A 27204-nucleotide genomic window follows, 5' to 3' on the forward strand; every position below is an offset into this window, starting at 1 on the left:
GAAATCAGGAGGTTGTCTTTCGCAAGTGGCCTGACATTTGCGTACCCGCCATTACTTCCCCCTTGGGCTTTGCCCTTGAAACCTTGGATAGAAAAAGGGCTTTGCGGCAATGAGGTAAGATTATGCAAGAATCTTTTGCGCTGTTACACATAGCCATGCTGATAGATGCATGGCACAATCTGCTAAAGGAAAAAGGGTATGTTGTCTATCCATGGAACCACCAGCATCCTGTGTCACTAGCTTAGGCGTGGTGTGAATTTTCTCCCTCCCCCAACCAACCCCCCTTCCCTATAAGAAGAAGGCCTTTCCACGATCGCCCTTTTTGCTCACATCTACTTTCCCTCTCTCTCTCTCTCTCTCTATTCTCGATACATAACAGACACATCATGGCAATTGCAATTTCACAACTTCGAGGAGCATTCGCACTGAATCATTTTAAGCCTCGTAAAGCAACATCACCATCACCATCATCCAAGAGGAAAAAGTCATTGACGGTGACCATCAGCAAAGAACCTCCAGTGATCCATTGTATTGAACAAGACAAACTTGAATGTACATTTGAATGTATCTTTGATCCTTTGGTGCGGCATGATGATGAATCTGATCACCCGGATCTGTGCAAGAGCAAACCTTCCTGTAAACCATGGCAGAAACCACCCTACAAGAACGATCATCCTAGCAATATTGCCAACGTCCTGAGGCGTCTATGGGTGCATCCAAAGATCAAAGACAGCAATCAGGCTTCAAAAAGCTCAAAGTAGCCCATTCTTAATGACATTGTCTACAATCATCACGATCGCCTTCGTTTGTTTAATCCATGCACGTTCATTGTAATTTACCACTCTCATCCCTTCTACTACTATTTCCTCTTTTGTAATATTAGCCATCATCATCCATCCCGCTTTCTTTTACTCTTTTCATCAATCTATACAATATACCTCCTCATCATTTGCATGCATGCTCGTGAACAAAGAGTACGCGTGGTAGATTTTAACCCATGATCATCTCCGTTGTTCCTTTGTTTTTCAAAACAAAAACACCTTGCAACAACGTTCTGGGAATGTGTTGGTACAGCCATTTTTTTGATCGCTTCCGGGTATTTCCTATTGGGCAGCAAAATCCAAGAATTGCCACAACGGTGGGACGTTCCATTAAGGGATTCCAAAACTTTAATGACAAGATCATTTGATGTCCACACATACTTTACGGGTAAAAGATGATCTGATGTCCTGCAATGCATTCTTGACTTGAAGCATGTGCCAAGTTGACATGATAACAAGGAGCCCTATATGCAAATCAGCATGCTGCTTAAGGATGTTGACTACATAGTAGTCCCAGCTTTTATCAGCGAGCATCATCCTAGTTGTATTTATGAAAGGGCAAAGTGAAAACACTACTACTAAAAGTTTACCCTGTCTCATCCTTGAGCAATTTCCTTTTTGCTCACACACACAAGACCAACATCAAAGGACCAATCCAACAAGTTGTTTCTCATCCAGCTGATGATGATGATGATGCTGTCAGTGTTGTCCACAATACAACATGCATGCTAAGTTTTGCATAAGCTAGTGATCATTTGCTGTCATTTGTTATCCATATGCAGCCAGTCATATCACATCATCATCAACATCAAAATCTTTATTCCATACTCCCATTATTGTGAGTTTCTGTGAATGAAGAGACGCACGTTCCCTGGTGCAATCCAGAAGCACAAGACTGTGGCATGTTACACGCGTTGTTGTGATACCCATGGAATCGAAACTGTAATCGGAAGGCCGAGTTACCGTGCATGATTGATCCAATCGTGATCCCTTCGCTTGTTGCCATATAGGCCGTTTATGCATCGAGCTAATTGTTGTTATTGCTATCCATCCGGAACCTCACTTTTGTAATTGTCACATGAGAGCTGGTTTCTAGTGGTAATAAAAAAACACGTATCGGCTATACAACAGCCGACAGCATGTGTATACAACCATCATCAACCTCCACTTTAATATACAGCATCGCCATTTCGTTTCCTATGATAGCCCTTGCATCTTGTGGATCAATCTAGATGGTTCGTTTATGACCTCAATGCGCAAAACAAGACCAACAATGTGTCTGCAAATAATAGATCCATTGACTACTAGATATAAATAAAGGCATTTTGTCAGATAATGGCATATCGACACCATTGGTTTCCGATGTCCCTATCTTCTAGCATAATTTTTATATAACGCCATTTCATCATTCTGTGTCGGAGGGTTCTTGATAGCAAAGTTTATATGGAAACTGCTAATCGACCAATCCGACTGCCAAACTTATTCCAGCTAACATCTCCGTGCCATATTCCTTTGAAAAAAGCAATCTGAAAACAATTTTTTTCGGTGTCCGGACCGGACGGTACCGGACAAGAAATGATGTCGTCAGCGGACATTGACGATGAAAAGGGGCAGCTTTGCTACTACCGCTCGCATGAAATGGTCTTTATTAGAGCAGCACCACATATAATAGTGTCCTTCTCAACGCGACGTTGCCACGTGTGATGGTATTTTACAAGGCTCCAGCATCTACCACACGGCTTTTATACCAGCATGTGCAAGGCCATTAGCTCCCAATGGACAATCTCAATGGACATCTCATGAACATTCAAGCGATCTGTGTGTGTCGCAATGGCTTGCTCACATAGTTGCAGCAGAGTTTACAGTCATCGAATCATATCCTTTTGCATCCAAAAAGCAGCTTCGATTAGGATTACAGTATCTCACCATTGATAAATCATGGACTCTCTCTTTCTCAGTATCATCCATTGCTTATTAGATGTCGTAGCATATAGTACACAATTATACATCATGTTTATTACTAAAGTTGTCTTATGGTCAATGATGGTGTCTGTATCCCATGCTTGTGTAAGGACGTGTAATGACATCTTGTGTAGCCGCCATGAGATTCGAATGCTCCAACAAAAACATTTCAAGATCCTGCCATCCTCCACCTACACGTACAAGCACCTTGTTTTCCTTGCTGCATGTGGTGGAAGGTCGTCGTGTCGTCTCTCGATCTGCATAATTCATCAACTTGCACGTGTACAGCTTCCTGCCACCCAAATTCAAATCATTGCCAAAATAGTATTGACCATTCGAAGGACCTCTTTGACATTTGATACGGATGGGACATGCGTTCACAATACGAGCTACCTCCACATCCAATGCATCCCGTGCATTAGGTCGATAGACGCTCTCTCGCTTTTTGCTATTGTTGCTGTTGTTGCTACCAAAGATATCCGTAGGATGATGATGATGATAATAATCGTATGAGCTAGAATGCTGATGGTGTTGCTTGGATGATGTCTTTGGTACATGTGTAGCACGACTCGTACGTAAAGATGGCATCGAATGTTTTTTACGTATACGTGAACTTGTGGATCGTTCAGGTGCAGGTGATGATGAATGAACAAGCGTTTCATCAGTAGAGCTACTAGGTGAACAAAATAGCATGGAGGATTGAGGACGTGGAATAAGACTTGGTTGCTGTTGACGGCTTGTCGGTGTTTTTGGACGTGGGATAAAAGATGGGGTCATGGAACGACGTGCTGGTGGTGTTGTGTGTGATGTTTTGGTGGTAGTCATATGATACGAATCATCCTCATTGGCATGATGCTGGCTCATGCTACTCTTGGGTCGTGTAATCGGTGTTCTGCTGGATTTACGTAAATCTGATGATGATGGCGTTTTGGAACGACGTACAGGTGTTCTTGGTCGATTGGGTGATACACCATGATCCACACTTTGTGTACGTCTACCAGGCATATTTTTGGGTGGCTCCAATAACCATGATGGATCAGCTCTACGTGATGATGATGTTGACAATGAATCTCCACTCGATATGGATTCTGCTCCTGAGGGTGGAATGCCATTGTTGTTACGTAGCGGTGTTTTGGTACGTCGTGTTGTTCCTCCATTGCGTCTTGCTGATGGATTCAATAATGATGATTCAGATGCACTAGGTCGTAGTCGAGCAGCTTCACGTCCCAATGAACTTGAAGGTCGTCGTTGTTGGTGTTGCATAGCAACCGGAGTTTCTCGGCTGCTAGGTGACATGCTTCTACGTAATCGATGATCCATTGCAGCATCCACAGATCCAAGTCGTGCTTGTCTTGTAAGGATCCGTGCACCCATGTTTACGTCGTTGTGCATCACATGAGGCACATCATGTGAGACAACAATGAGGCGACCTGTTTCCGGTAAATCCCTGGTGATCAATCGCTCCATTGTGCCTTTGAGTGATAACCAACGCTGCTTCATCCCATCAAATCGTCGTGTGGTTGCATTGTCTCCTTGCATCTTTGCCACAATCCCATCCTGCAACATACCCAGCATCTTGTCAATGGATGGCGTATAGTACTTGTGCTTGGCTTCAAAGCTCTTTTCAGCGGCCTCATATTTTTTTCGATCAACGAGTGGTGCACGTCGACATCCTGGTGGTGGTTCAATATGCGATTGCTGTGCTTGATGAACCACATCATAACATTGGCTCACAGTCTTCTCAAGGCCATCAATCATAACATCCACTTGATCCGCTACTTGTCGAAACACATTGAGCCATCGTTCTTCCTTGAGCTCTTGCTTGAGATAATCAACTTCAGTACGCAAAGCCTCCCATCGATGTTGAATCTTGTGATGCACCCTTCCCAAAACACCAGATGCGTCTGCTGGTGGGTTATTTGATGTCATGGCTGTATAGATACGCTGCACTTGATTGAACAAAGGTTCAATGCGATTGTCAATGTCGATAAGAGCTTGATCACTTTCAGTTGTTGTTGTGCTTGCAGCATCAATATTATCGGCAGTTGGGGGCAAAGGAGTGTTCATGTCATTGTTGGCGTACATATGGCGTCTCTCCTGAACTTGAAAAATCGTCGTCAAAAGATCATCAATTTGTTGTAATACATGCTCCATCAACGCTGTAAGCTCCTTTTCAGCCAATGCATTATCAAGTTGGTGAAGCACGGATGCAAGACAACACTGTAATCCAGACCACTCGGATTGGATTTTGTTGATGGTCATTCGTGTCGTAAGCTTTTTTTGTTGATAATGTCGTTGTGATTGTTGTTGCTTATCGCCAGCGTTATCGCTTTCATGGTCGTCCAACTTATCAATGACAATGTCGTTGATCTCGTTCAATATGGACACGAATGGCTCAATACGTCCAAATGACAACTCCAATAATGAACCAGCATCATTGGACATGTTGTTGTCTTTGTTCATGTCGTCCTTGGCTTCCATCTCCAATGTAAAAACAGCCATTTGCGCTGTTTCGAGCCATCCTGTCATATGCCGCACAATATTATCGAGTCGTTGGATCACATCATCAAGTGAAAGAGTTTCATGGTGATTGAGAATGTCATTGATCTCTCTGTCAGGAAGAGGTAATGCACCAAGCTGGTCAAATATGGATGATGGCTCTGGCGTTGCTGCATTTCCTTTGCTTTCGGGTTGCTTCATCAATGGTTGCTGCTGCACAAGAAGATGTTGACGCATGATGGCTGCAGTGTGTAGCACGGTCATCGCCTATTCTTTATTGCTTGTAGATGAGTAAAAGGACACGATGGATCCATTAATGTATACAAACCTATACCAGCAACAATAGTTGGATAAAGGAAAGAGAGGGGTGAAAAAGCGAGATGCACGACATGTGTCTTTTTTTGGACCGCGTGGTTGCAGTGCAGGGTGCCAATCATGTGATATGCGCAGTATTGAGCAGCTCTTTGCTACTGGTTTTGAACGCTCCCTATTATTACTGCCTCCTCCCCCCTTTTTTTCACGCATACTATTTCTCACTTTCCCTCTTTCTACTATTTTCCCGGGAAATGAGAATAGTACTTGATTTCAATGCAGCTACTGTGAGGGGTGGTTATGCATGAACGCTCATCAATGCTTTGATGCAAACTTTTAGTTACACAAAAATGTAGAGAGGAAGGCAACATCATCTTCTTGAATCCATCGGGTTAACCTTTTGGAACATCTCCTTTTTCTTCAACCAGTTACTGCTTTAGAGAGCAGTGCACGTTTGATGCTAGTAGTGTGATTGGCGTACAGGCCAATTTAAAGGCTTAGGGGAGGAGCACTAATTATCATCCAAAGTAACATAGAAGATTGCTGCTATTACTCTACTTGACCCCTCTTTCTAGTGGCGGACATGATATAATGTGGACCACGTCCATAGAGAGAGAGAGAGAGAGAAAGAAGGAGGCATTTGTATGTTTACTACCCCAAGGCAACACACACACACAAAATCTTTTTTTCCCATGTCAAGCCGCCAAATGCTTATCGCGTACAAAACAAGGATGATCAGCGTGAGTGAAACATGCTTTTTGATTTATTGCATGTAGGTAGTACAATGGGTGGGTGGGGATCGACACCAGCAGCAGATGGCTTTTTTGATACAAACATGTGACGAATGTAATACATCAACGCATCAAGGACGTCTATGCGTGTGTGCGTAAAGATACAATGGCTCGTTATTATCATTAAAAAAGGAAGCTGTATACGCACAGCGTTTTTAGGATTGTTGGATAACGAAAGGGGGTGATTTTTCATGGCGGGTAAGGGGGTTGATGAATGTGTGTTTTCGTTGTTGAGACAACCATCACTACCACTACTACTACTATAGTAGCAGTCATGTGTACTCTAAAGGGCATCCATATTGCCCTATATAGATAGGATGTAGATCAAACAAAGGACATGAACATAGCGAGGAGGATAAGAGGAATGTGTCCCGCTTGATTCATGCATGAGCCATTTACACTCTGTGTAAGATGGCAGGGCAATGCGGAGCTCGACGTATTCATTTTGTGTAGTGTGGTCTACGCTTTATACAGCCACCTTTCTTTTCCCGCTTGTCTTTCATTGCCAATATGGATCTGTCAGCAATGCTTAACGATGATCCCCTCAAGGTGTCAGCACCCGTTGAACCACGTCCCAAACCTGTCATGGACCCTTTAGCACGAGAGAGAAGTGTAAATGCTTGAAACTAGTTGACTCGTGGATTACAAGGTCGCTCATTTATTCTGCTTCAACCGCCCTCCACCCCCCCACTTTTGCTCCCTTTTTGCTTTGTGTATCCCATACATCTTTAGACTATTATGCAACTGAGCACAGCACTTCAATACGTCATCGCCAAGGATAGCAAGCTCCATGGTGCACAACAACAAAAGACAACACCTGCAGGCAACTCAAAATCCCAACTTTTACTTGGTCACAACGTTGTATGCAACCCGGGCCAATGGCGTCCTCATTTATCACTCGACACCGTTCTCAAAAACCAACCTGTGATTATGGATCGTCGCAACAACATGCCATGCTCTCGTCAAGTCCAATTGATCACTCACGAAGTCCTATATCGAGGCACAGAACCCAATTTCATTCTTGAAGACAGCTATGAAGTTCAGGGCGCTGATCCACGTGGCATCTTTTATGTCCTGACACAACGCCAATTGAGCCACACCTTTGTTTTCCTCAATCCTGAACATCCCTGGTTCGATGACATTTATGGTTTAAGAAGGGTAAGGACTTTAAATCACAAGGTGGATGGTTTCTCATGGCTCTTTTATAGACTGCTTATATTGTACTCAAAACGGATACTGGGGAGCAATATGAACTTCATCTCAAAGGATCTCGTGACAAGTATGTGATGATGCTAATAGCTTGGATAGGGTCTAACGAGACATTCTATATAGATACTTGTTTGGTTATTTATGCAAACGTGAGGAGATTGTACAATCAGCAAAAACAGCCATGGAATCAGTCATCTTCAACAAAAAGCTTCCCCTTGTATTGGATCTTGATGATACACTCGTTCGTCTGGTAGGGGATGGAAACGATCGACATGTTCCTGAAAGTGAGGCACATCGATGTAAGTAAAATTCATTCAATCACCCTCTTTGATGGTATAAACTTACACACGTAATCTATAGATGGCAACCGCGTAGTAGCATTGAGCGATGGAAGACGAGTGGTATTGACGGAACGTGTTCACGAGTTTCTGGATTGGGCACAAAACTTTTATGAGATCTCAGTATGCTCCCTTGGGTAAGTTTATACATGTAGGTGGTGAACGATCCTCATGACTCATGTCTTTTTGTTTTATAGTGATCAAAATTACGTTGACAATGTTGTGAGTGTGCTTGATCCACAACGGACCCGGATTCGTGGTTTACACTATTCAGCACGATTTGAACACGATTACATCAAACGATCCCATGATACCAATCGACCACCCAAAGATCTCCGAGCATTGTATCCTTTCTTTGCACTCAACACGCGATCTCTCGGTTGTGGATATGCATTACCACTTATTATTGACGATGAAACAAGGATGTGGCCCAGCGAACAACATGACAACATTATCGTGGTACGAAATCAAATGAACAATCCAATGTGGACCGTATGCCTGTTTCCGCACGTAAAAGAAGCACTAGCACACATCCATCAAGAATTCTTTCGACAATTGGATTCATACATGCCAAGGCAAATGGATGCAGAACGTGATGGCGTGGTGTGTGCAAGGCCGCCTCCAAGTGCAGTGGGAATATACAAAACCATGTTACGTAGTGTATTTAGGGATAGGATAGCATCTAGATGGGCATGAGGATGAAGATGATGGCAATGTATTTGAAATAATAGCATAAAATGTATACACAATCAGGAAACAGAAGAGAGGGAGAGGGAATGCGCGATATATAGGAATCTAGTACCATTTAGTACCAGCGACAGCGAGGGGTGATTTGGTTCGCGTAGGGATGACAGAGCTCTGAAGGTTGTATGTGTAAATGATCTCTTTCCATAAAGCCATATCCATATTCATGATGAGCTGTGATTTGGTCACGCCATCGGCAATCTGGTCTTCAGTGGGTGGTGAGCAGATACCTAGGATCGTAATGAAAGATGAGTTTTACTTTTCAATCGTATCCAATATAAACATGACTTACTGAGCATGGGTTCTCCAGTCGAATCATCAATCTCGGCTAATGCATTACGAATCAGAAATGAAACGTAAAAGATATTCTCGACCGTTTGTGAAAAAGACGTTGGATTGGTGACGAACTTTAGGTAGTTGTAAGGACCACGTTCATTGAGAAGTCGATAAATCTCATTGACGTTGGCAGATGTCTCGTTTTCTTGGTTTTGTAAATCTGTTTCATCCAACTAGCAATCGATTAATGGAAACAATCGACATCTCTCATGCTGATATTTTACCTGGGTGGGTCGTACAGCATTCGTATCCATCCGAATAATATTCCTTCGACCAGCCGTTTTGCGTTCTTTCTTTTCAGTCTTGAGAGGACCCAGCCTATTAACATAGCTTGTGAGTATGCATGTCATATCAATGAAGGATGGATAATCATTGCTTACATAAAGTCTATTGATGTGACCCTGTCGCTATGGGCAGCTGCACGATAACCGATGCTTTTCCAATCCAAATCATCCAATTCGCGTGCGTTTGGACATGTGCCGAATCGCTTGATCTTGGAGATGAATTCGTCGGCATCAAATGCAGCGTTACCAATGTTGGCATTCCGAGCTCGTTGTGTTGCAATATCAGCCGTCAATGTCATGAACCGTGAATCAAGAACAGCTTCCAATGGATTACGCACTAGATGCTTCTATTAGTCTTTGTTCTCTCATCAAAAGGAAAACCGACCTACCTTCTTTAAAGAGCTTATTTCCTCGATCCAGGTTGTTGTCAAGGCCTTCAGAGGTTGTTTGAGCGAGTTCTCGTTTATTGCCTATTCAAAACCATATCAGCCTCCACCTTGAAGATACCTTGCCGATTGCATACATACCTTCAGTTTCACCAATCAGGGAGCGATACTTTTTACGCAAACGACGACGCTCTCCCTTATCTTGCTTGGGATCAAACGCCGTCCGATCGATCTTGTTCGCCAAATCGGCTCGGAATTGCTGTTCATTCTCATCGGCAGGTTGGTTTTCACTATTGTCGCTGTGGTGGATGTTCATTGTGGGAGCTGACGTTTTTGACACGAAAAGAGGAGAGAGACAAAAGCATCGCGTCCATTTCGCGGCGTGTCTTCAAAAATGTCCCAAAATGGCAATTGATGTTGCGCAACGTCGTCCTTGGATACAAGACACATAGCCATGTTATTGTTGTCAGCACATTAAAGCATGTAGTTGATAATGAAGCATAGTCGAATCTCTCATCCAAATCAATAAATAAGATCTATCCTCATTGAAAACAATTACTGGGGGAGTATAAGTCTTTTACAACGATCAAGAAGCAATGGAAAGAAAAGAGGTATTTGCTCAAAGGAAACAATTTACAAAGTGCATGATCCTGTTTAAGATGTATATAGAGTGTGCGTTGTTGTGAGTGAATGTGCGTGTGTGTGTGTGTGTGCGTGAGTGTCGTTGCTATTGTTGTATAATAATAGAGAGGCACGTAGAGTGGGTTGGTGATATGTGGAGAAATGGATGAATGGGGTTTAAAAGTCATCGTAAAGCCTTGAAGAATTAAACATGTGAAGGGGCTTTGTAGGGTTGTTGCCCAATGTCTTGGATCGTTCACTTGGAAGAGCAGCCGATGATCTAAGATCCATTGTAGTAGTACCATGGATGCCAGCTGATGCCCCAACATTACTTTCAGGCAAATAATCATGATGGTATGAAGTCGATGCAGGATCTAGGAACGACGGCGACTGGGTGGCCATGGCTGATGAACTTCCGACATTCGGGAGCGCCTTGTTTTGTGTGCGCAGGCTACAACAGGGGATTTCCTGAACTTATAAGTACAAAAAAAACACATGCATACAACAACAACACATGCCAAAGGGGAAAAAGAAAAGAAAAAAGAGGGAGATTTTGTGCTTACATTCTGTTGGATGATGAACCTGCTAATGGTGGAGAATGAATGATTTGATTTAGGAAACTTGTTGCAATAGGCTGCTGTCGTAGTAGTCGTCCGCACTTACCACTGGCTTGGTTATCTCTTACAAGCATTCTTCCACCGCCGGTTCCAGCATAGCCATGATGATTGGCCAAGTAGGCATGATCTTGAGGAGTCGATTGCGGAATCATCACTGGAGGTTGATGACTATACTGCTGCTGCTGATGCTGCAATAGCTTTTGTTGCTGTTGCTGCTGTTGATATTGAAGCATCACATCATCGAGCCTCTTTGATGTATCCGGCGACTTTGATTCTGCTCGATACGGCTGGGTGGTTGAAGTGCGATGACCAATACCAGGAGATGGCAACCCGGTGGTAACCATAGGACGACGTTGCTGAACAGGGAGTGGATCGTATGGCACATTGTTATACAAAGGTGGGTCCATGCGCATCCCTTGGTTCTCCGCTAGCTTCTTTTCTTGCTATATATATATACCAACATGGTTAATGATAATGAAAACAGGCTCCCCCCCTTACACAAGTAACTTGCCATTTTCCGAATTGTCCAATCAAATACATAATCATATTGATATCCTTCACGAACAAAGAGATCTCGAAACAGCTTGCGCAAATAAGAGTAATCGGGCTTGTCATCAAATCGTAAGGAGCGGACATAGTTGAGGTATATGGCAAACTCCTGGCTCAAGCTCCGGCATAACGCATCCGCAGGTGTTGTCATCTTTTTCTCCATGATCTTGTCATACTTTTCCTTCTTTGTCCTTGCTCGAATGCCTTGCCATGGCAATTGGCCCTTACAAAAGTAGACCAGGATATATCCAAGCGACTCGAGATCATCACGACGAGATTGCTCTATATGATTGTATCAATACAAGTGTACTCTACTTTATCCCTTCACCCTCTTACCAATGCCAAGATGTGTGTTGACGCTTGCATAACGTGGTGTGCCAGTGAGATTCTTGTTCTCTCGATAGGGTATATGCACGTTGGTTCGTGGATCACGGAATCGTTTGGCAAGACCAAAGTCGATCATGTTGACCTGGTTACCACGCTTGCCGATACCCATTAGGAAATTATCAGGCTTGATATCACGATGAATGAAACCTAAGGAGCCCCCAGCAATTCTTTGTGAATACGCAATGGTGGGGAAGATGATGTCTACATACCTTTCGAATGAATGTATTCTATACGGGACAACTGATAGAAAGAGATGACACATGTCAGCTTTTGTTGAAATAATATGGATCTTGATCTTACCAATTGATCTGCCAATAAAAGGACAGTTTTCAAGGTGAAGCGTCGTTTGCAATAGTTGAACAAGTCCTCCAAGGAAGGGCCCAAGAGATCCATGACTAGGACATTGTATTCGCCCTCTTTGCCATACCAACGACAGAATGGGATGCCCACACCACCAGCCAATGTCTTGTATACGCGGGCTTCATATTCTAGCTGAGGATGTGCTGCTCGAATGCTTTCCAATTTGATGCCAATATCTTCTCCACTGGTAATGTTGGTACCTAAAAGTAGAAAGAAAAAAGTCAATTGATTAATTATTCATCATGATTGGAATACACGCGAGCACACAAGAGGCAAGTCGGTAGTGGAAAGTGTGGGAAGTGTGGTGGGAGAGAGTGAGAGTGAGTGAGTGAGGGGAGATAGAAGAGATGGATGGGTAGATATGGAGACAACCAGACCACCAAGTGTGTGTGTGTGTGTTTGCCTGGATACAACAACAATGACAACAATGGCAACGGGTTGGATGGGTCTGATGGGTCGAGTTGCTTCATCTGGAACAGGAAAGGGATGCTGACACACCCACACATGAAAAGAACGTCATTTACCCAAGTAAATCTCTCCAAAGGAGCCGGCACCAATTTTTCGACCAATCTTGTACTTGCCGCCGACTATGATATCTCGACCTTCCAAAGACATGTGTTCAGGTCAAGCGGTGTTGTGTGTGTGTGTTTATATGGTGTGATAAATGTGAACAAGGAGCGGTTGATCAAGTTGACCGAGAAAGAGATGTGTAAATGGCAACGCAGCTCAGCTACAAATTGGGGGGTGCAACAGCCCTCCTCCTCCTCCTCCTCCTCGTCTTCTCTGCTCAAGTAGTCACGATATGATGATGATGATGATGGATACAACACATCAAATGAAGAAGCAATGTCCCCACAAGAACCTCGTTCATGTAAACATGATCATCCATAATCCATTCCATGTACATCATTCATTGTTCATATTATTATTAATCATCCACAAAGGGTATACGAATACTATGAAATGGGGGTAAATGATTCTACATCTATATAAAGATGGACGTCATTGTTGACAATGATTGGATATGATAGCATGAGAACACGAGGTACTAGAAGAAATGCTTTCGATGATGGTCATTGTATTGTACGTCAATGGGATTGTAAAGCATGGCAGGCTGAGAGGGTCGTCGGGGCTAATGTGAATTTGCTGGGCGAGAGCGATACGACCCAAAAAGTTTGCAGTTGTCGTCTTTTTTTCTTTTTCAAGCAACTCTTTACTTGCACTAATCCCATGTCAGAACACGACGAGGTAATCCTTCACCATGCGGCGTCTTGGCACTCTCAGATCGCTGATCGTAATGCGTTCAATGTAGCAGCAGCAGCAGCACCACACCCAAGATATTGTGGACGAGGAGTATATCCGCACCGAAGACATTCTTGAAGAAGATACTGTCAACCTTGATCAAGGAGAGCCTATGGATGATGACGATAGCGATGATGATGATATGGGTAATAGAATTATCTTGAGATCACGTTTAACCTGTAGCCTAACGACTTGGATCATTGATTTTAGCTGAAGGAAGCAATCCATTGGAAGGTTTTGACGTGAGACCCTCTGCCGATGACGAGAACATGATGGAATTGGCGGATGATTCTGTTCAAGGCTTTTTTGATCATCGAGGTACAATGGAGGATGAAACAAGGATAATCCCTTCAATTACTAATCAACATCACGTGATCTGGATCCTTAGAGCCTGTCTATGCCATTGCTATGCACCCCAAGGAGCCTACCATTATGGTCAGTGGTGGTGGTGATGACAAGAGCTACATTTGGAGAAACGATACTGGCGAGATGTTGTACGAATTATCAGGCCACACCGATTCCGTTACTGCTGTTGGCTTTAGCGTGGATGGCGAGTATGTTGCATCAGCTGGCATGGATGGTAAAGTGCGTGTTTGGAAATCGGCCACCGGTGAATTCTGCACAGCTGTGGAAGGTCCAGATGAGATTGTGGTATGTATATTTGAGGATGATTCATTCATACAAAAGATGGGGGGTGCACAATCGCTAATAGAGAGCATGATGATGGTAGTGGATTGATTGGCATCCCAAAGGCAACATCTTGTTGGCAGGCGCATCGGATTCTACCATTTGGATGTGGGCCAGTAAGTAATCATGAAATGGATGGGTGGGTGGCATACTAGGTATTGATACTTTGCATTTACAGTGCCCAGCGGCAAGTTTATGAACATCTTCAACGGCCATGCTGCTCCTGTAACTTCTGGCAAATTCACTCCTGATGGCAAAAAGATCGTTACGGTATCTGAAGATACCTCGTTTATCGTTTGGGATCCCAAGTCCGCTGCATCCGAAGTGCGTCTTTCAGGTGATGATGCTCGTTTCCATAGAGAGCCTGTGGTCACTGTGGCTGTCAACAAGGATAGCACTTTGGCTATTACTGGTGCCATGGATGGCAATGCTCGTCTCGTCAACCTTACCAATGGCCAGGTATGTTGTCTTGGGATGCTTAAAAAAGTGCAATGATGTTAACGCATGCCGTGATATAGATTGTCAGCGCTCTTGAGAATCATAGCGACTCTGTGGAGACGGCTGATTTCTGTGATGTGTAAGTTTGCAAAAGAGAAGGGCATTCTTTTAAGGGTGACTCACCTTGTAAATAGGCTCGCATTGGCAGCTACTGGATCTACCGATGGTACTATTTCAATTTGGGATGTACAAACACAGCGATTGCGTCAAACTTTGAATCATGAGGTAAAGACATGTGGCTCTTAAAATGTTGCTTGTGATGGTGTATGGTTAGCTCATATCTTTCTTTATAGGATGCTGTGGTCAAGGTTAAATTTGTTCAAAACTCGCCTTTCCTTGTGTCTTGCTCTGTGGATCGCTCCATTCGCTTGTGGGATGCTCGGACGGGTCAATGCATCAAGAACTGGTCTGGTCATCGTGATGGTGTTTTGGATTTTGCTGTATCAAGGTAAGTTAGGCACAATGCAAGGGAGGGAGATTTTCGTGGATGACTAACTAGGTCCTTATAGTGATGGCAAGACCGTTGTCACAGCTTCTGATGATGGCACTTGCCTTGTGTTCAAGGCTTAAAGCTTCACGATATCCCTTTTCAGCACGTTCACATTACACATTTTCTTCTTGTCTTGTCAGACTCTTGTACCCACTAGATGCATGTTTCCTTTTCTTGTCGCTTGTAAAATACAAATCATATCATTTACTATTAGCATTGGCGGGTTTGATTATCCACTTTCGAGCTACAAGCATGATGACATTCGTGATAGGATCAATGTCAATAAGAAATTACACTACTTTTCTTTAATGCAGAACAGTGGGATCTTGTACAAAAAGAAGGGAAGCATGTCAAGTGGACAAACATAAGGTTGGGGGTGTGATGGAGATGAAAAGGTGGTAAAGAAGTCTTTCTAAGCTACAAAGCGTAAGGGAAGTATAGAAGCATACATATACAAATGGAGTTGAAGATGAAGGGTGGTGAGGAAGAAGCACTTTTTCCAGAATGGTCGTGGCTGGTACTTGTGCCGTTGCTGCGTAAATAAGTAAAAGGGAAGAGATAGTGGTGGTAAAAGGGACAAAGGGACAAAGAAGAAAACGATTGTTGGAGTGAGAAAATGGAAGGGGAATAAGTGCGGTATAAGGAAGAATGGATGTGGGGTGGGTTGTGGGGGGGGGAAAGGGAATGTGATTGTTGCTCAAATAGATTTACTCGTCGTCGTTGCTAGGCTTTTGACCACAGCTGCGAATCCAATAGAGCGCCGTTTCGTGTTCACTGCATTCAGTCTTACAAGCATCCAAGAAACGCTTATAGTCTTCAATATCAGCGAGATCACTATGGAGTCTACTAACAATCGGGAACAATGCCATAAAGATATCTTTAAAGTCGTCCCTGTAGAAAGTTGGATCGTGTAAGTGAAAGGACGGAATAGAGATGACAAAATGAAACCTACCAAAAGAGATCACCAAGCTTTCCACCATGATTCAAAGGAATGGCAACTCGTCGTGAGGAAATGTTGACAGCCCCAGCTTGTGTCAACATGTCATCGAGCACGTGTGCAGCACCGGGGTTCAGACCTTTGGATTTGCCATACGTAACCACTGTATTGGATCCACCATACAATTCATTAGCCCCAACATCCGAGGTAGAAAAAGAAAGGTTCCTGGGAAGTGAGGAGAGCAAAAAAAAAACAGTGGATGGTGGACCGATCGCCCAATTTTCGGGTACCCCGTCCGTTTACCCCATGCTTTTTGCCTCCATTTCCCATAATCACACATACCTGATTGCATAAGCAAAGTGACCTTGGGACCAGCATTCTCATATTGAGTATACGATATCTATGAACACGAAAAAGTGAGTGACTTTTCAAAGGGGTATGTTGTAAGGTATAACACGTGTGTGTGTAAAAAGTCCATGCACCGAAACCACCTTCAATCATCCCCCCCACCCAGTTTATTTTTACCTCCAAAAGCTCGATCCAACCACCTGGTTTCAGCGTCCGCATGAGATCGGCGAGTGCCTGAAAGGAAAAAAATGATTGTCAGCCATCATGAAAGAAGAAAGAAAGAAATAGCATCATCACGACGTCATTTGTCGTCAGCCATTTTATACCTTGTCCCATTCATTCTCAAGGATACCCAATGATAAGAGTCGTTGGTGGATGAACATGAAGGTGCTATCAGGAAACGGTGCTGGATCGACAATGTTGTGAATGAAGAAATGACAATTGGGCGGCTTGATCGTCTGTGGAAATCGTGGTGATATGTCCGTGCCATTGAACGTCGAATTGGGGTACTTTTCTGCCATTTCCAAAGTCCATGTAGCTGGTCCTGTGTTGTAGAATGTATCGAGTTAGATGTTGTATACGTCTTTTCTTCATATAAACATATCCAATCTTACCACAACCCGAGTCCAATACTTCGATGCCCTTCTCTAATGCATCTTGAACGGGTGCATCAAAGTTGCTGCCAAAAGCAACATTGATCATCCAATGCTGTTGGTGTGCGCGATCGTTTTCTGATGAGTGGGTTTGATGGATATGTATGTTAGTGTCGAGCATGTGATGATGATGATGGTCGTGGTCGTGGTGGTAGTAGTAGTAATCATTTTACCTTCTTCATCGTTTGGAAGAAGATAAGGAATATCTTGTCGTGCATTGTATCGTCGTCCGCTATCGTAACGATGAATCGAAGTCGTTTCAGTTGAAGACATGGTGCTGGTAGTCGACTCGGATTCTTGTTCGCCTGCAGGCAACTTCTTTTTGCTAGAATGACTACGCGGCGATTTCCTCGTAAACAGACGCATGAGACCAAATCCTGTACCGCTAGGCATATCTGTAGCACGGAAAAGGAAAGGAGAAAAGGAAGGTAAAGAGAAAAGAATGCTGCAATATTAGATTTGGAAAAAGAAAACAAAAACTATGTGCCGTGCGTATGTGTTGTGTATGTGTGATGTGTGATGTGCCAGAACACAAACCCCGCCCCTCTTTTTTTTTCTTGGCTACTATACTAATCACACCACCACTTCCACCACCACCACCACATCATCACTAAAGGCTTCTTTGAATATACCAATAGCTTCACAATGCCATCATTGACGGCATGATGATCCAATCCCACAGGCACAACGTAGGCATACAAAGCTAAAGAAAAGAATTACCTTTTGTTTTCGGTAGCAGCTGGCGTCGTAGATGGGACATGCTAGTGAATGAGCGATTGGCTTTGGGATATTCCATTGAAAAAGTAGACGCCACCATGCTACGCAATGTCACTTCTATTGTTGCGTCAAGAGGTGAACAATATAAATGACACTGAGCAAGCGACAAAAAAAGAGGGAGAGAAATGCATCCAACTTGTGCGGAATGGGATTTTTGTAGCACAGCATGTCAGTGTCTAAATGAAAGGACGTTGATCGAACCTTGTACAACTCACCTTTTTTCTCTTGTAATTAGTCATCGATTTGGGACATGTGGTGTCAAAAAAGATGGGCGTGCATAAGAAAAGAGAGGAGATGACGGGTAACAACCACGCCATAATACAACAATTACCTCAATAACAACACAGCCCCATCCTTGATAGCTTCACATTATGAGCATTACATAATCAAAAGTGATTCCTTCGATATGCAATCACGATAGCATCAATGCACAAACTAGGCGTTTTGCATGTGCGTGCTAGTGAGAAGGATTGCTGTCGGTCCTTTGTCTACCTGTATTGTGGTAATGAAACTAATTGTTTCACCCGAGGCATAGCTAAACTGACGGAGGAGATCGGATGTTATCATGTTAGGCGTGAGTGCGTTTGAAACAAGCTTTATTGTGATGCATAACACGAGATCATGAAAATGATGGTGATTCGTTTTACAATAATAGCATGCACCACCACGATTATGACAACCGAGACTTTCCGGTAACAGCTGCTGGGTGGTTACCATATGGCTAATTGATAATGCTAGTAGCTGGTATAATCCGACACAATGATCAGCATTATGCAGCGGCCTCCATTAATGGGAGACAATGAGCTGTTCAATGAAATGAGCTGTTTCTTCTGGATACGAGCTACTTGGAGCGTGCCACTCTTTGTCCCATCTCACACAAAGCGTGGTGTATAATGATCCAACGCACGGTGCAAGTAGAGTAACGAGGACAAGGTTAAGGTTTCCGCAAAGCTTACGACTCCGTTTCCTGTTTTGAACTTGAAAGGGCTGGTTCAGCTGTCATATATGGCCTTTACCTGTGTGGGTAGTAATCTTTTCCACGTTGATGCTAGTTTTTCTCGAACCACTTTTGCACAACAATCATATCATTCTTTGTCGGCTTCAAAGGCAACGTCAATGGCGATGACATCTTGGTACCATGTACCATTTACAGAAAATAAGAGGGGAATCTTCACACGTGATGTTCTCCGCACCTGATGTTCTGGGCGAAAAAAGCGCCAAGCGGCTTGTCGGGGATCGGATTGAAAGAAAGAGGAAAATAGGCATAACACCTCTTTTCCTTATGCATGCAGCAAGACGTTGATGCTCTTTGCTTCTTTCTCTTGAAACGGCCGAGCCTTTGGTTCCGAATAGGAGGAATAGGCACCTTACTGCTTTAGGTATAGAACGTACTTGCCCCAAAAATACACAAACAAATCACATAGCATACCCACACACTCGCTGAAAATAATCGCCACTAGCGCTCTTTGCTTTATCTATTCTTGTCAACGACGCGACTAGATCGTGATGTCATTGACAGCAATGCAGGCGTAAATGAGGAAGAAATCAAAGAAAATAGTAATTGGATGCCTGCATTTAAAAAGAGGGGTGGGTAAGCAATATTGATCTAGCACCCTTTTTTCTTTCTTTCTTCTTTCTCTTATACACTCTATCACTTTCAATCATGCTGCAAACTGAAGGCACACTCAAGGTCGTCGTGAACTCTGCAACCAACATGCAAGATGTTGACACCGGAAGACAAGATCCCTATGTGCGCTATGCATTGAATCTCGAAGAAAAGGATTGGCAAAAGACATTTACTGCCAAGGATGCTGGTACCAACGCGACTTGGAACCAAACTCTCGAATCACCTTTGCGTGGTGAACAAGAGATGTTTGTAGAGGTGATGGATGAGGAAACGGGTGTGGATCAAGTGATCGGCTTTTGTGCCATCAAGTTGGCTCCTATTGTTCAAGCACCTGGTGGACACGTCAATGCTATTTACACCATCTACAATATCAAGGGAAAGGATGCTGGTCGTCTCCATTTGACTATCACTGCCTCAGGCTTCAATAGCCCACCTGCTCAACAACAATCCATGCAACCTGTACAAGGCCCATCTTACATTAGCGAGGAACATGCTAAGCGCATCAAGTCTATGCGTCACAAGGCTCTTGCTGGTGATGTAGGCACTGCTGTTCTCGGTGGTGCCCTTGCTATTGGTGCAGGCTTTTTGGGCCACAAGCTCTATAAGGATCATGAACAAAAGGAAGAGCAAAAGGAACAAGAACGTCAACAAATGGAAGAAGAAAAGGAGCGATTGGAACGTGAACGCCAACAAATGGAAGAACAGCAACGTCGACGTGAACATGAAGAAGCTGAAGAACGACGTCGTAAGCAAGAAGAAGAGCAACGTCGTGCACATCAAGGTGGTAACCATGGTGGCCATGAACATCATCATCAAGGTGGTGGCGAACATCATCATCACCATGAAAGCCGTCATCATCACGGAAGTGGAGGTGCATCCGAATGGGATCCTGTGGGAACCTATGCACCAGGCGATCGCGTTCAATACCATGGCCACACCTATGTTTGCCTTCAAGGTCACACTTCTAACCCCACTTGGATGCCTGGTGCAGCCCACTCTCTCTGGCAACCAATGTAAATTCATTGCTTTGTTTATTGTTGATTCTTTTCTTATTCATCCCCACCATCATGTGTTCAATAAAAAAATATCATTTACTGTTGTAAGCATCATCATCATCTCACATTGGTCGTTTTTAAAATGGGATCCAGCAGTTTGGACGTGCGTGCACGTACATGCATTTAATGCGGCGATTGCATGCATGTACATTGCATCCCATCTATTCGGCCCTTTTGTTGCTAGAACGATGACGAGTGGCGTAACGATTGGTTGGTACAACAAAGAATAGAGATCGCCGTTTTTTGCTGAGCATATGATATTTAACCCCACCACCAAAGCTGTTTTAAGAACACTACGCGACATTGCAGTGAGCAAGTGTGTGTATGTATATGCACCCTGTTGTTCCCACGGGCATCCATAATCGCGTTTTTTCATCATCCATGCGTTGCCATGGTTACCCTACTATGGGCATGGTTGCCATGAGGTGACTCTGCTGCCAGCAGGATTACCCATTGTCACCATCATCATCACCACCATGTCGGAGAATCATTATCATATGCAGATGCAAATGAGCTACACCACGCGTAAAAGGGCAAGGTGGGAATCCAATAGCATGTGCCGGCAGAAATAGTGATGATGAGCTGCTGTGGCTAGATTGGGTAAAACAAGATTGGAGCATAATGGAGGTATTGACATGTGGATAGAATGGGTGGGTGGTGCAGGGTAACGTTGGTGATGTATGAGATGATGCTCCATATATCGATAAGTGGTCTCTTTTTTTGGTACGACGGGCGCATGATCAGTGTTGTATTGGTCTTGGGATGTTGATGATTATGGTGACGACCTGTTGCACAACATGGACGAGGAAAAAAAGGGCGGGTCGATTGCCCAGATCGCCATTGATTGTGTGTGTGCTGTTGTACAACGTAGGAAAAAGGGAGCTTTTATTGGAATAATACGCGCACTATACGCTTTTTTCATGTGGTAGTTGTTGTTAGAACGACGACAATAGCAAGGATAATGAATGAAAGATAATAGTCAAGTGAGACTGATATTGCTGTTAGATATACGTAGATCATCATAGATGGATTATAAATTACAAACATTGAAGGGGGTCAGGATACAGTATACATTTTTGGTATGTGGCATGGCGGGTGGTGGTTTTTTTTTCTGCATGAGAGATCTCTGGTCTTATGGTTTTGTTGTCGAGGAAGGAGTAAGGAAGGTGACAATGAAAGAATGCTTTGTGTGTGTGAGAGTGGGTGTTTGGTATAATGTACTTTTCGGATTCGTTTTCTTTTTTTGCTATGACATGAAGTTTTTTTAGGTGTTTTGTTGTTCTTGTCGGGTAGGTGATGTGCGCACGTTTAGAAGAAGAAAAAAGGCACAGTGAGTAACCTTTGCGCGTTTTAGCGACCGAGCACTAATGATCAAAGAGACATTGGTGAGCAACATGTGCGATAGAGTACATGCGTGGTCGTTTTTAAAGAAGCCTACCAGTAGCACGGCTGCAATCCGGGCACCAGCTTGTCTCAAAGTAACGCCTGTGGATCAAGCAGTAGCTCTTGCCTCGGCCACTGCATACCTTAGACGTGTCAACCATACCCTCAGCATTGGCACTGTTGGTGAAATGGAGGAGAGACATGTCAATGTTGGCCACCATAGTAGTTAAAATGTGAGATTATTATAAGGTTGGATATGAGAAAAGCGGTTGTAAAGAAAAAAGAGAGAGCACAAGAAAAAGAAAAAGGGGACTATATAAGTAGATTGAGACAACAGTGGATGTAGCACATCATTCCTTTTCATGAGAATGCACACGGCTTTTTGTCACCTGTATCGACAGGGTGGTGATGATGATGGTGGTGGTGGTAGCAATAAAGTGGGGGGAACAACACAACGGATGGTATAACGCGCTTGATGGACCCGCGTAACCTGTATCACGAGTCGCTTGAAAGAAATAAGGTTTGGATAGTCATGGGAGCAACGATGAGCTGAAAGCAATTTTCATAAGAGAATACGACTCTGCATTGATAACAAAATGAGCTCAATACCGCTTGTGTGCATGTACAATGTGCCTGGTATCGTTGGCTGTTGGTTCATTGTTCACCTCCCCCCAAACCACCCACCCACGACACGTTGATTCTAAATCAGGTTGCATGCCAAAACGGATGCGCCAGTGTAAGGGAGGAAGCAAAAAAGAACAGGGAAAGGGAAACAACAGGCCCCATGATCGCGTTACACCCTATTTAGAGTTCCCTTTTTGTCACTGGTCTAACCAGCGTAGCTAATGCGTAAAATAGCAAGCAGCATTGGGCAAATCATGATGATGCAAATGTAGTGGTGATGTGGTGATAGCTTGCGGTGATGGCAATAAAATGGCCTGAGCGCTTTGGAGTGTTTGTTTACAAAGCACTGGTCGTGCACGGCCCTCCTATTCTTTCACCCCACAACTAAACACACGAAGAAAACAAGCAAACAGCAATATCGGATAAGCCCGGCACACAAAAAAGAGTGACTAAAGGGTCACATTGGGTTAAGGAAGAAGGCTAATGATAGATGCTCTCTATAGCCCCTCGGGTAGGCTTCCGTTGTTGTGTCATCCTTATTATCGATTGCTGTGCACTCAATCAGTGTCGTCAATGTGGTGTAAAAATTTCTGATAATGAGTGATGTGAATGAGCCAAGAGCACGAACCCCAGTTACACAGCATTGCTTCAAGCCCAATACCATTGTCCCATGATCTTTTGTACACGCGGATGAGAGGACAGACGAGAGAGAGCGGGAAAAGCATGGCTTTTTGGTTCGATATCGAATGGCGATCACTCGACACTGTAACTCTTTTTCTATGCTTTACTTTGAACACAAGGTTTACTTTGGTGGTGCCCGTGATTCAACGTGCATCACATGCCTCGACTCTCTAAAGCGGTGGATGATGATGATTTACATTGAGGAGAATTTTGGCGGGTCCTTGTTCTGTATCACTTGTCGTGTGTGGTGCTAAAGAGAAAAAATGGAGACGGGAGTTTTTTCTTTCCTTTTCGCTCACCAATCTACCACATTAACTCATCCCCATGACCCACAGCCCAAAGACACAATGATGCATCAGCCATAAAACCCATATCACATAGAGCTATCGTTTCCTTTTCTCAACCATATGGTACAGATATTATTATGTAACAGTACTTGGATTCTTTGTACACTACTGCGTGCTTTATACACGTGTTTCTCGTAAGGCATTTAATGCCGAGCCTGCCTTGAACCATTCCAGCTGATCTATAACATATGTCAGCATTTTCTCATCATGCTTATCCCTTCCCCAAAATATAAAGTATGATGATATGGATAGAAACCAAGGGAAAAAAGAAACCCATCAACCCTGTGATAAGCGAGAAAATCTTACCTTTGCTAAATGTGTGTGATAGAGGCACCTCAACTGTGTCTCCCCGCTCCTTGTGCAGCACCAAAGTGAGTTGCATGCTGTTGTCTGAAAGGCCGACAATGCTGACTAGATCGGATGGATCCACCTTGTTGTAATCTTCAGGGTTGGCAAATGTGAGAGGAAGCATGCCTTGTCGTTTGAGATTGGTTTCGTGGATACGAGCAAAGGACTAATCCATATATAACAACATCATCAGCAAATGTCACACAGCATACACACGCACAAACAATTTTGTGTCTATGTGCATCACCCTCTTTCGCCCACCACCACCACCACACCCCATGAGCAGCATGACGTGTATGATACGTACCTTGGCAATCACGGCAACACCATTCAAGTAGCGTGGTTCCATTGCCGCATGTTCTTGTGAAGATGATCCCTCACCATAGTGCTCGTCAGCCACCACAACCCATCGGATCCCTCTAGCTTTGTAATCGCGTGCCGTTTCGGGAACACTCGCGTATTTGCCCGTGACAAGGTTCCGTACTCGGTTGATTTCACCATTTTCAGCATTCCTTGCACCGATCAAAAGGTTGTTTGCAATATTGTCCAAATGCCCCCGATACTTTAGCCATGGACCCGCCATGGAAATGTGCTCAGCTGTGCATTGGCCTTGTACCTTGATCAAAATGGGTACTTGCTCGATATCTTTCTGATCCCAAGCAGCAAATGGTTCCAACAGCTGAAGTCGTTGTGATTGTGGATGCACATGTACGTCCAATAAGGCTGCTGCGCCATCATCAGTAGGTGGTTGGTAGTATCGATGATCATCGCCATTGCAATAATCGCCCTTTTGTGGAAGGTCATCATCACTAGCTTGATCCATACTAGGAGGTTGGAATTTGAAAGGTATGCCATCCACACCGACAATGCGATCTCTCATAGGATTGAATGTCAATTTGCCTGCAAATGCCATTGCCATCACAATCTATCATATCATTTAGCATGTATATGGATAGCTAGAGTCGTCATATATATACCTCGGGTGATGCGATAAATGCATGGGTATTGGGATTGCCATCATTGATGCCACGGAAATTGCGATTGTAGGAGGAGATAATTGAGTTCCATGGAGCATCATAGGTATCTTGTTTCTTGTCTTTGCTAGTAGCACTCCTATCCCATTGACCTGCACATGGGCCACAAGCATTGGCAAGTAATGAACCACCCACTTGATCGAATAAATCGAGATGGCCATCACGTTCAAGCGTAGCTCGTACTTGTTCGGAACCAGGAGACACTAGGAATGGCACCTTGACCTTGAGACCTCTTTCAGCTGCTTGACGTGCAATGTGTGCAGCACGATTCATGTCTTGATAAGATCCATTTGAGCATGAGCCAATGAGTGCGGCACTAAGAGCTTGTGGCCAATCCTCGTGACTGAGCTTGTTTTTAAAATCGGCAACAGGCGTTGTCAAATCCGGAGTAAATGGACCATTGATATGGGGCTCCAAACGATCAAGGTGGATCTCAATCACATCATCATACTTGGCATCCTCATCAGGTCGTAGAAAAGTGTCTGCCACCGATTGAGCAGCATAGGCAACATCATGACGATTGGTTGCACAAAGATAGTCATGCATACGTTGGCTGAATGGAAACAAGGAGGAGGCGGCACCAATCTAAGATGATGATAAGCATTAAAAAACACCCATCTCATCAACTCCTCCCACGTGACCAATTACCTCGCCTCCCATGTTGCACACGGTTGCCATCCCTGAGCATGATAATGTATCTGCTGCTGGGCCATGGTATTCAAGAATTGCACCTTCAGCACCTTTGCCTTTGAGATGACCCGCTACGGTAAGGATGATATCTGCAAGGGGCATGGGAAAAAATAAGCGTGAGTATTTATAATGCATACGTGCAAACAAACCCACACGCGTACACAATAAACAATGACGTACCTTTTGGGGATGCCCATCCTGATAATTGACCTTCCAATCGTACACCAATGACACGAGGTTGTTTAAGTTCATATGGATCACCAGCCATGACATGTACTGCATCTGCACCACCCGCTGCAAAGCCAAGCATACCAAGACCACCAGCATGAGGTGTATGCCCATCCGTGCCCAAAAGTAAACCACCAGGGAATGCGTAATGCTCAAGTACGAGTTGATGCATGATACCCGACCCAGGTTTCCAGAATCCAATACCATGTTTGGCTGATGCTGCTGCCAAGAATTCGTATACCTCCTTGTGTAATCCCTCAGCAGGACCCAAATCCCTGCTGGCGTTATGTTGTGCTTCGATAAGATGATCACAATGCACTGTTGTCGGCACCTTGGTTCTTCCCAATCCTGCTGCCATCAGCTGCAATAATGCCATTTGAGCGGCTGCATCATTACAGGCTACCCGATCTACATCCACATGCAGATATGAATCACCACCCTGTTGCTGTGTCATTGTTGTTCCTGGGAGTCCATCTTCTTGATCCTCTCGCTTTGAGTGGCGTTGTGTCGGCAAATGCGCATAGAGAATTTTCTCCGCAAGTGTCAGATGGGATGATTTGTCGTATGTTCTATATGATTTTGAAGGTCAGCATGACACCATCATCATCATCAACGTCAATAGATACATACTTGCGAACACGTTCCAAATTTTCAGTCAATCGCTGATAATCGAGTCGTTGGTCTTCAAATTTTGACAATCGCACACTTTCCACACGTGCATAGTGGCGTACAAACACACGTTGCTGTTGACGACACCAAGACTAAATGACGATGATGGATGTACGTTGTCAATTACAAGAAAGATCGAGATGATTTACAAGACACATACCTTGAGTACTCTCCCAGAAACCAACATGATTGTCACACTTTTTAAAGATAAGGATAAAGATAAAAAAAGGCGAAAACAGGAGAAAGTGTGCCTATTTAAAATATTCGGATGTTTACGGCCCTTTCACATGATGTACAAGAGCTGTCAGATGACTAACTAGCGTTGATGAATATGAATGAGTAGCTTGCAACAACCTCCCTTTTCTCCAAACACTTACCCTCCAATCCAATTCATTTCTCTTTGTTCATTTTGGATAAACCGGTTGGGAACCTTGAATTGTGGCGATTGTTTTGACACGTATTCGGAAAGACAATGAAACCAATCAAGCGGCGTTCCTTGATTTTCTCCTAAAACCCCCATGTGTAACAACCAACCGGGCCGTGAAAAACTTTCAATGCGTGTAACGAGAATGAAAACTTTGATCATCACCCCAACCCATTATCTCTCATT

The 27204-nt window shown here is 43.9% G+C and overlaps 9 protein-coding genes across 9 annotated transcripts; 4 read left to right on the forward strand and 5 right to left on the reverse strand.

Annotated features, from left to right (window-relative positions):
• Positions 1–386: 386 nt before the first annotated feature.
• Positions 387–761, forward strand: O0I10_002185 (uncharacterized protein; the record flags this gene model as incomplete). The annotated part of the gene is made up of 1 exon (XM_058482271.1): positions 387–761. The coding sequence occupies one exon, from the start codon at positions 387–389 to the stop codon at positions 759–761; it is 375 nt and encodes a 124-aa protein (XP_058346769.1).
• Positions 762–2858: 2097 nt separating this feature from the next.
• On the reverse strand, positions 2859–5546 carry O0I10_002186 (uncharacterized protein; the record flags this gene model as incomplete). The annotated part of the gene is made up of 1 exon (XM_058482272.1): positions 2859–5546. The coding sequence occupies one exon, from the start codon at positions 5544–5546 to the stop codon at positions 2859–2861; it is 2688 nt and encodes an 895-aa protein (XP_058346770.1).
• Positions 5547–6910: 1364 nt separating this feature from the next.
• Positions 6911–8628, forward strand: O0I10_002187 (uncharacterized protein; the record flags this gene model as incomplete). The annotated part of the gene is made up of 6 exons (XM_058482273.1): positions 6911–6997; positions 7118–7543; positions 7594–7664; positions 7718–7893; positions 7955–8069; positions 8130–8628. The coding sequence occupies 6 exons, from the start codon at positions 6911–6913 to the stop codon at positions 8626–8628; spliced, it is 1374 nt and encodes a 457-aa protein (XP_058346771.1).
• A 99-nt stretch (positions 8629–8727) lies between these two features.
• Positions 8728–9998, reverse strand: O0I10_002188 (uncharacterized protein; the record flags this gene model as incomplete). The annotated part of the gene is made up of 6 exons (XM_058482274.1): positions 8728–8906; positions 8969–9185; positions 9237–9330; positions 9393–9633; positions 9686–9766; positions 9824–9998. The coding sequence occupies 6 exons, from the start codon at positions 9996–9998 to the stop codon at positions 8728–8730; spliced, it is 987 nt and encodes a 328-aa protein (XP_058346772.1).
• Positions 9999–10480: 482 nt separating this feature from the next.
• On the reverse strand, positions 10481–12831 carry O0I10_002189 (uncharacterized protein; the record flags this gene model as incomplete). Its single annotated transcript, XM_058482275.1, has 8 exons — positions 10481–10754; positions 10867–10888; positions 10967–11363; positions 11432–11751; positions 11806–12003; positions 12066–12096; positions 12157–12416; positions 12741–12831. The coding sequence occupies 8 exons, from the start codon at positions 12829–12831 to the stop codon at positions 10481–10483; spliced, it is 1593 nt and encodes a 530-aa protein (XP_058346773.1).
• Positions 12832–13446: 615 nt separating this feature from the next.
• O0I10_002190 (uncharacterized protein) lies at positions 13447–15273 on the forward strand (the record flags this gene model as incomplete). Its single annotated transcript, XM_058482276.1, has 10 exons — positions 13447–13464; positions 13529–13664; positions 13729–13836; positions 13907–14169; positions 14249–14321; positions 14384–14664; positions 14724–14782; positions 14838–14928; positions 14997–15151; positions 15213–15273. The coding sequence occupies 10 exons, from the start codon at positions 13447–13449 to the stop codon at positions 15271–15273; spliced, it is 1245 nt and encodes a 414-aa protein (XP_058346774.1).
• A 627-nt stretch (positions 15274–15900) lies between these two features.
• O0I10_002191 (uncharacterized protein) lies at positions 15901–17891 on the reverse strand (the record flags this gene model as incomplete). Its single annotated transcript, XM_058482277.1, has 8 exons — positions 15901–16084; positions 16146–16293; positions 16473–16530; positions 16656–16712; positions 16805–17022; positions 17093–17209; positions 17305–17526; positions 17852–17891. The coding sequence occupies 8 exons, from the start codon at positions 17889–17891 to the stop codon at positions 15901–15903; spliced, it is 1044 nt and encodes a 347-aa protein (XP_058346775.1).
• A 1680-nt stretch (positions 17892–19571) lies between these two features.
• O0I10_002192 (uncharacterized protein) lies at positions 19572–20552 on the forward strand (the record flags this gene model as incomplete). The annotated part of the gene is made up of 1 exon (XM_058482278.1): positions 19572–20552. One exon carries the CDS (start codon positions 19572–19574, stop codon positions 20550–20552), a length of 981 nt encoding a protein of 326 aa, XP_058346776.1.
• Positions 20553–23742: 3190 nt separating this feature from the next.
• Positions 23743–26781, reverse strand: O0I10_002193 (aconitate hydratase, mitochondrial; the record flags this gene model as incomplete). Its single annotated transcript, XM_058482279.1, has 8 exons — positions 23743–23804; positions 23932–24139; positions 24281–24898; positions 24951–25592; positions 25656–25786; positions 25878–26494; positions 26556–26686; positions 26755–26781. 8 exons carry the CDS (start codon positions 26779–26781, stop codon positions 23743–23745), a joined length of 2436 nt encoding a protein of 811 aa, XP_058346777.1.
• Positions 26782–27204: the final 423 nt, after the last annotated feature.

Source organism: Lichtheimia ornata (genome assembly GCF_029851405.1).
Source record: "Lichtheimia ornata isolate CBS 291.66 chromosome Unknown scaffold00006, whole genome shotgun sequence".
Lineage (NCBI taxonomy): Eukaryota > Fungi > Mucoromycota > Mucoromycetes > Mucorales > Lichtheimiaceae > Lichtheimia > Lichtheimia ornata.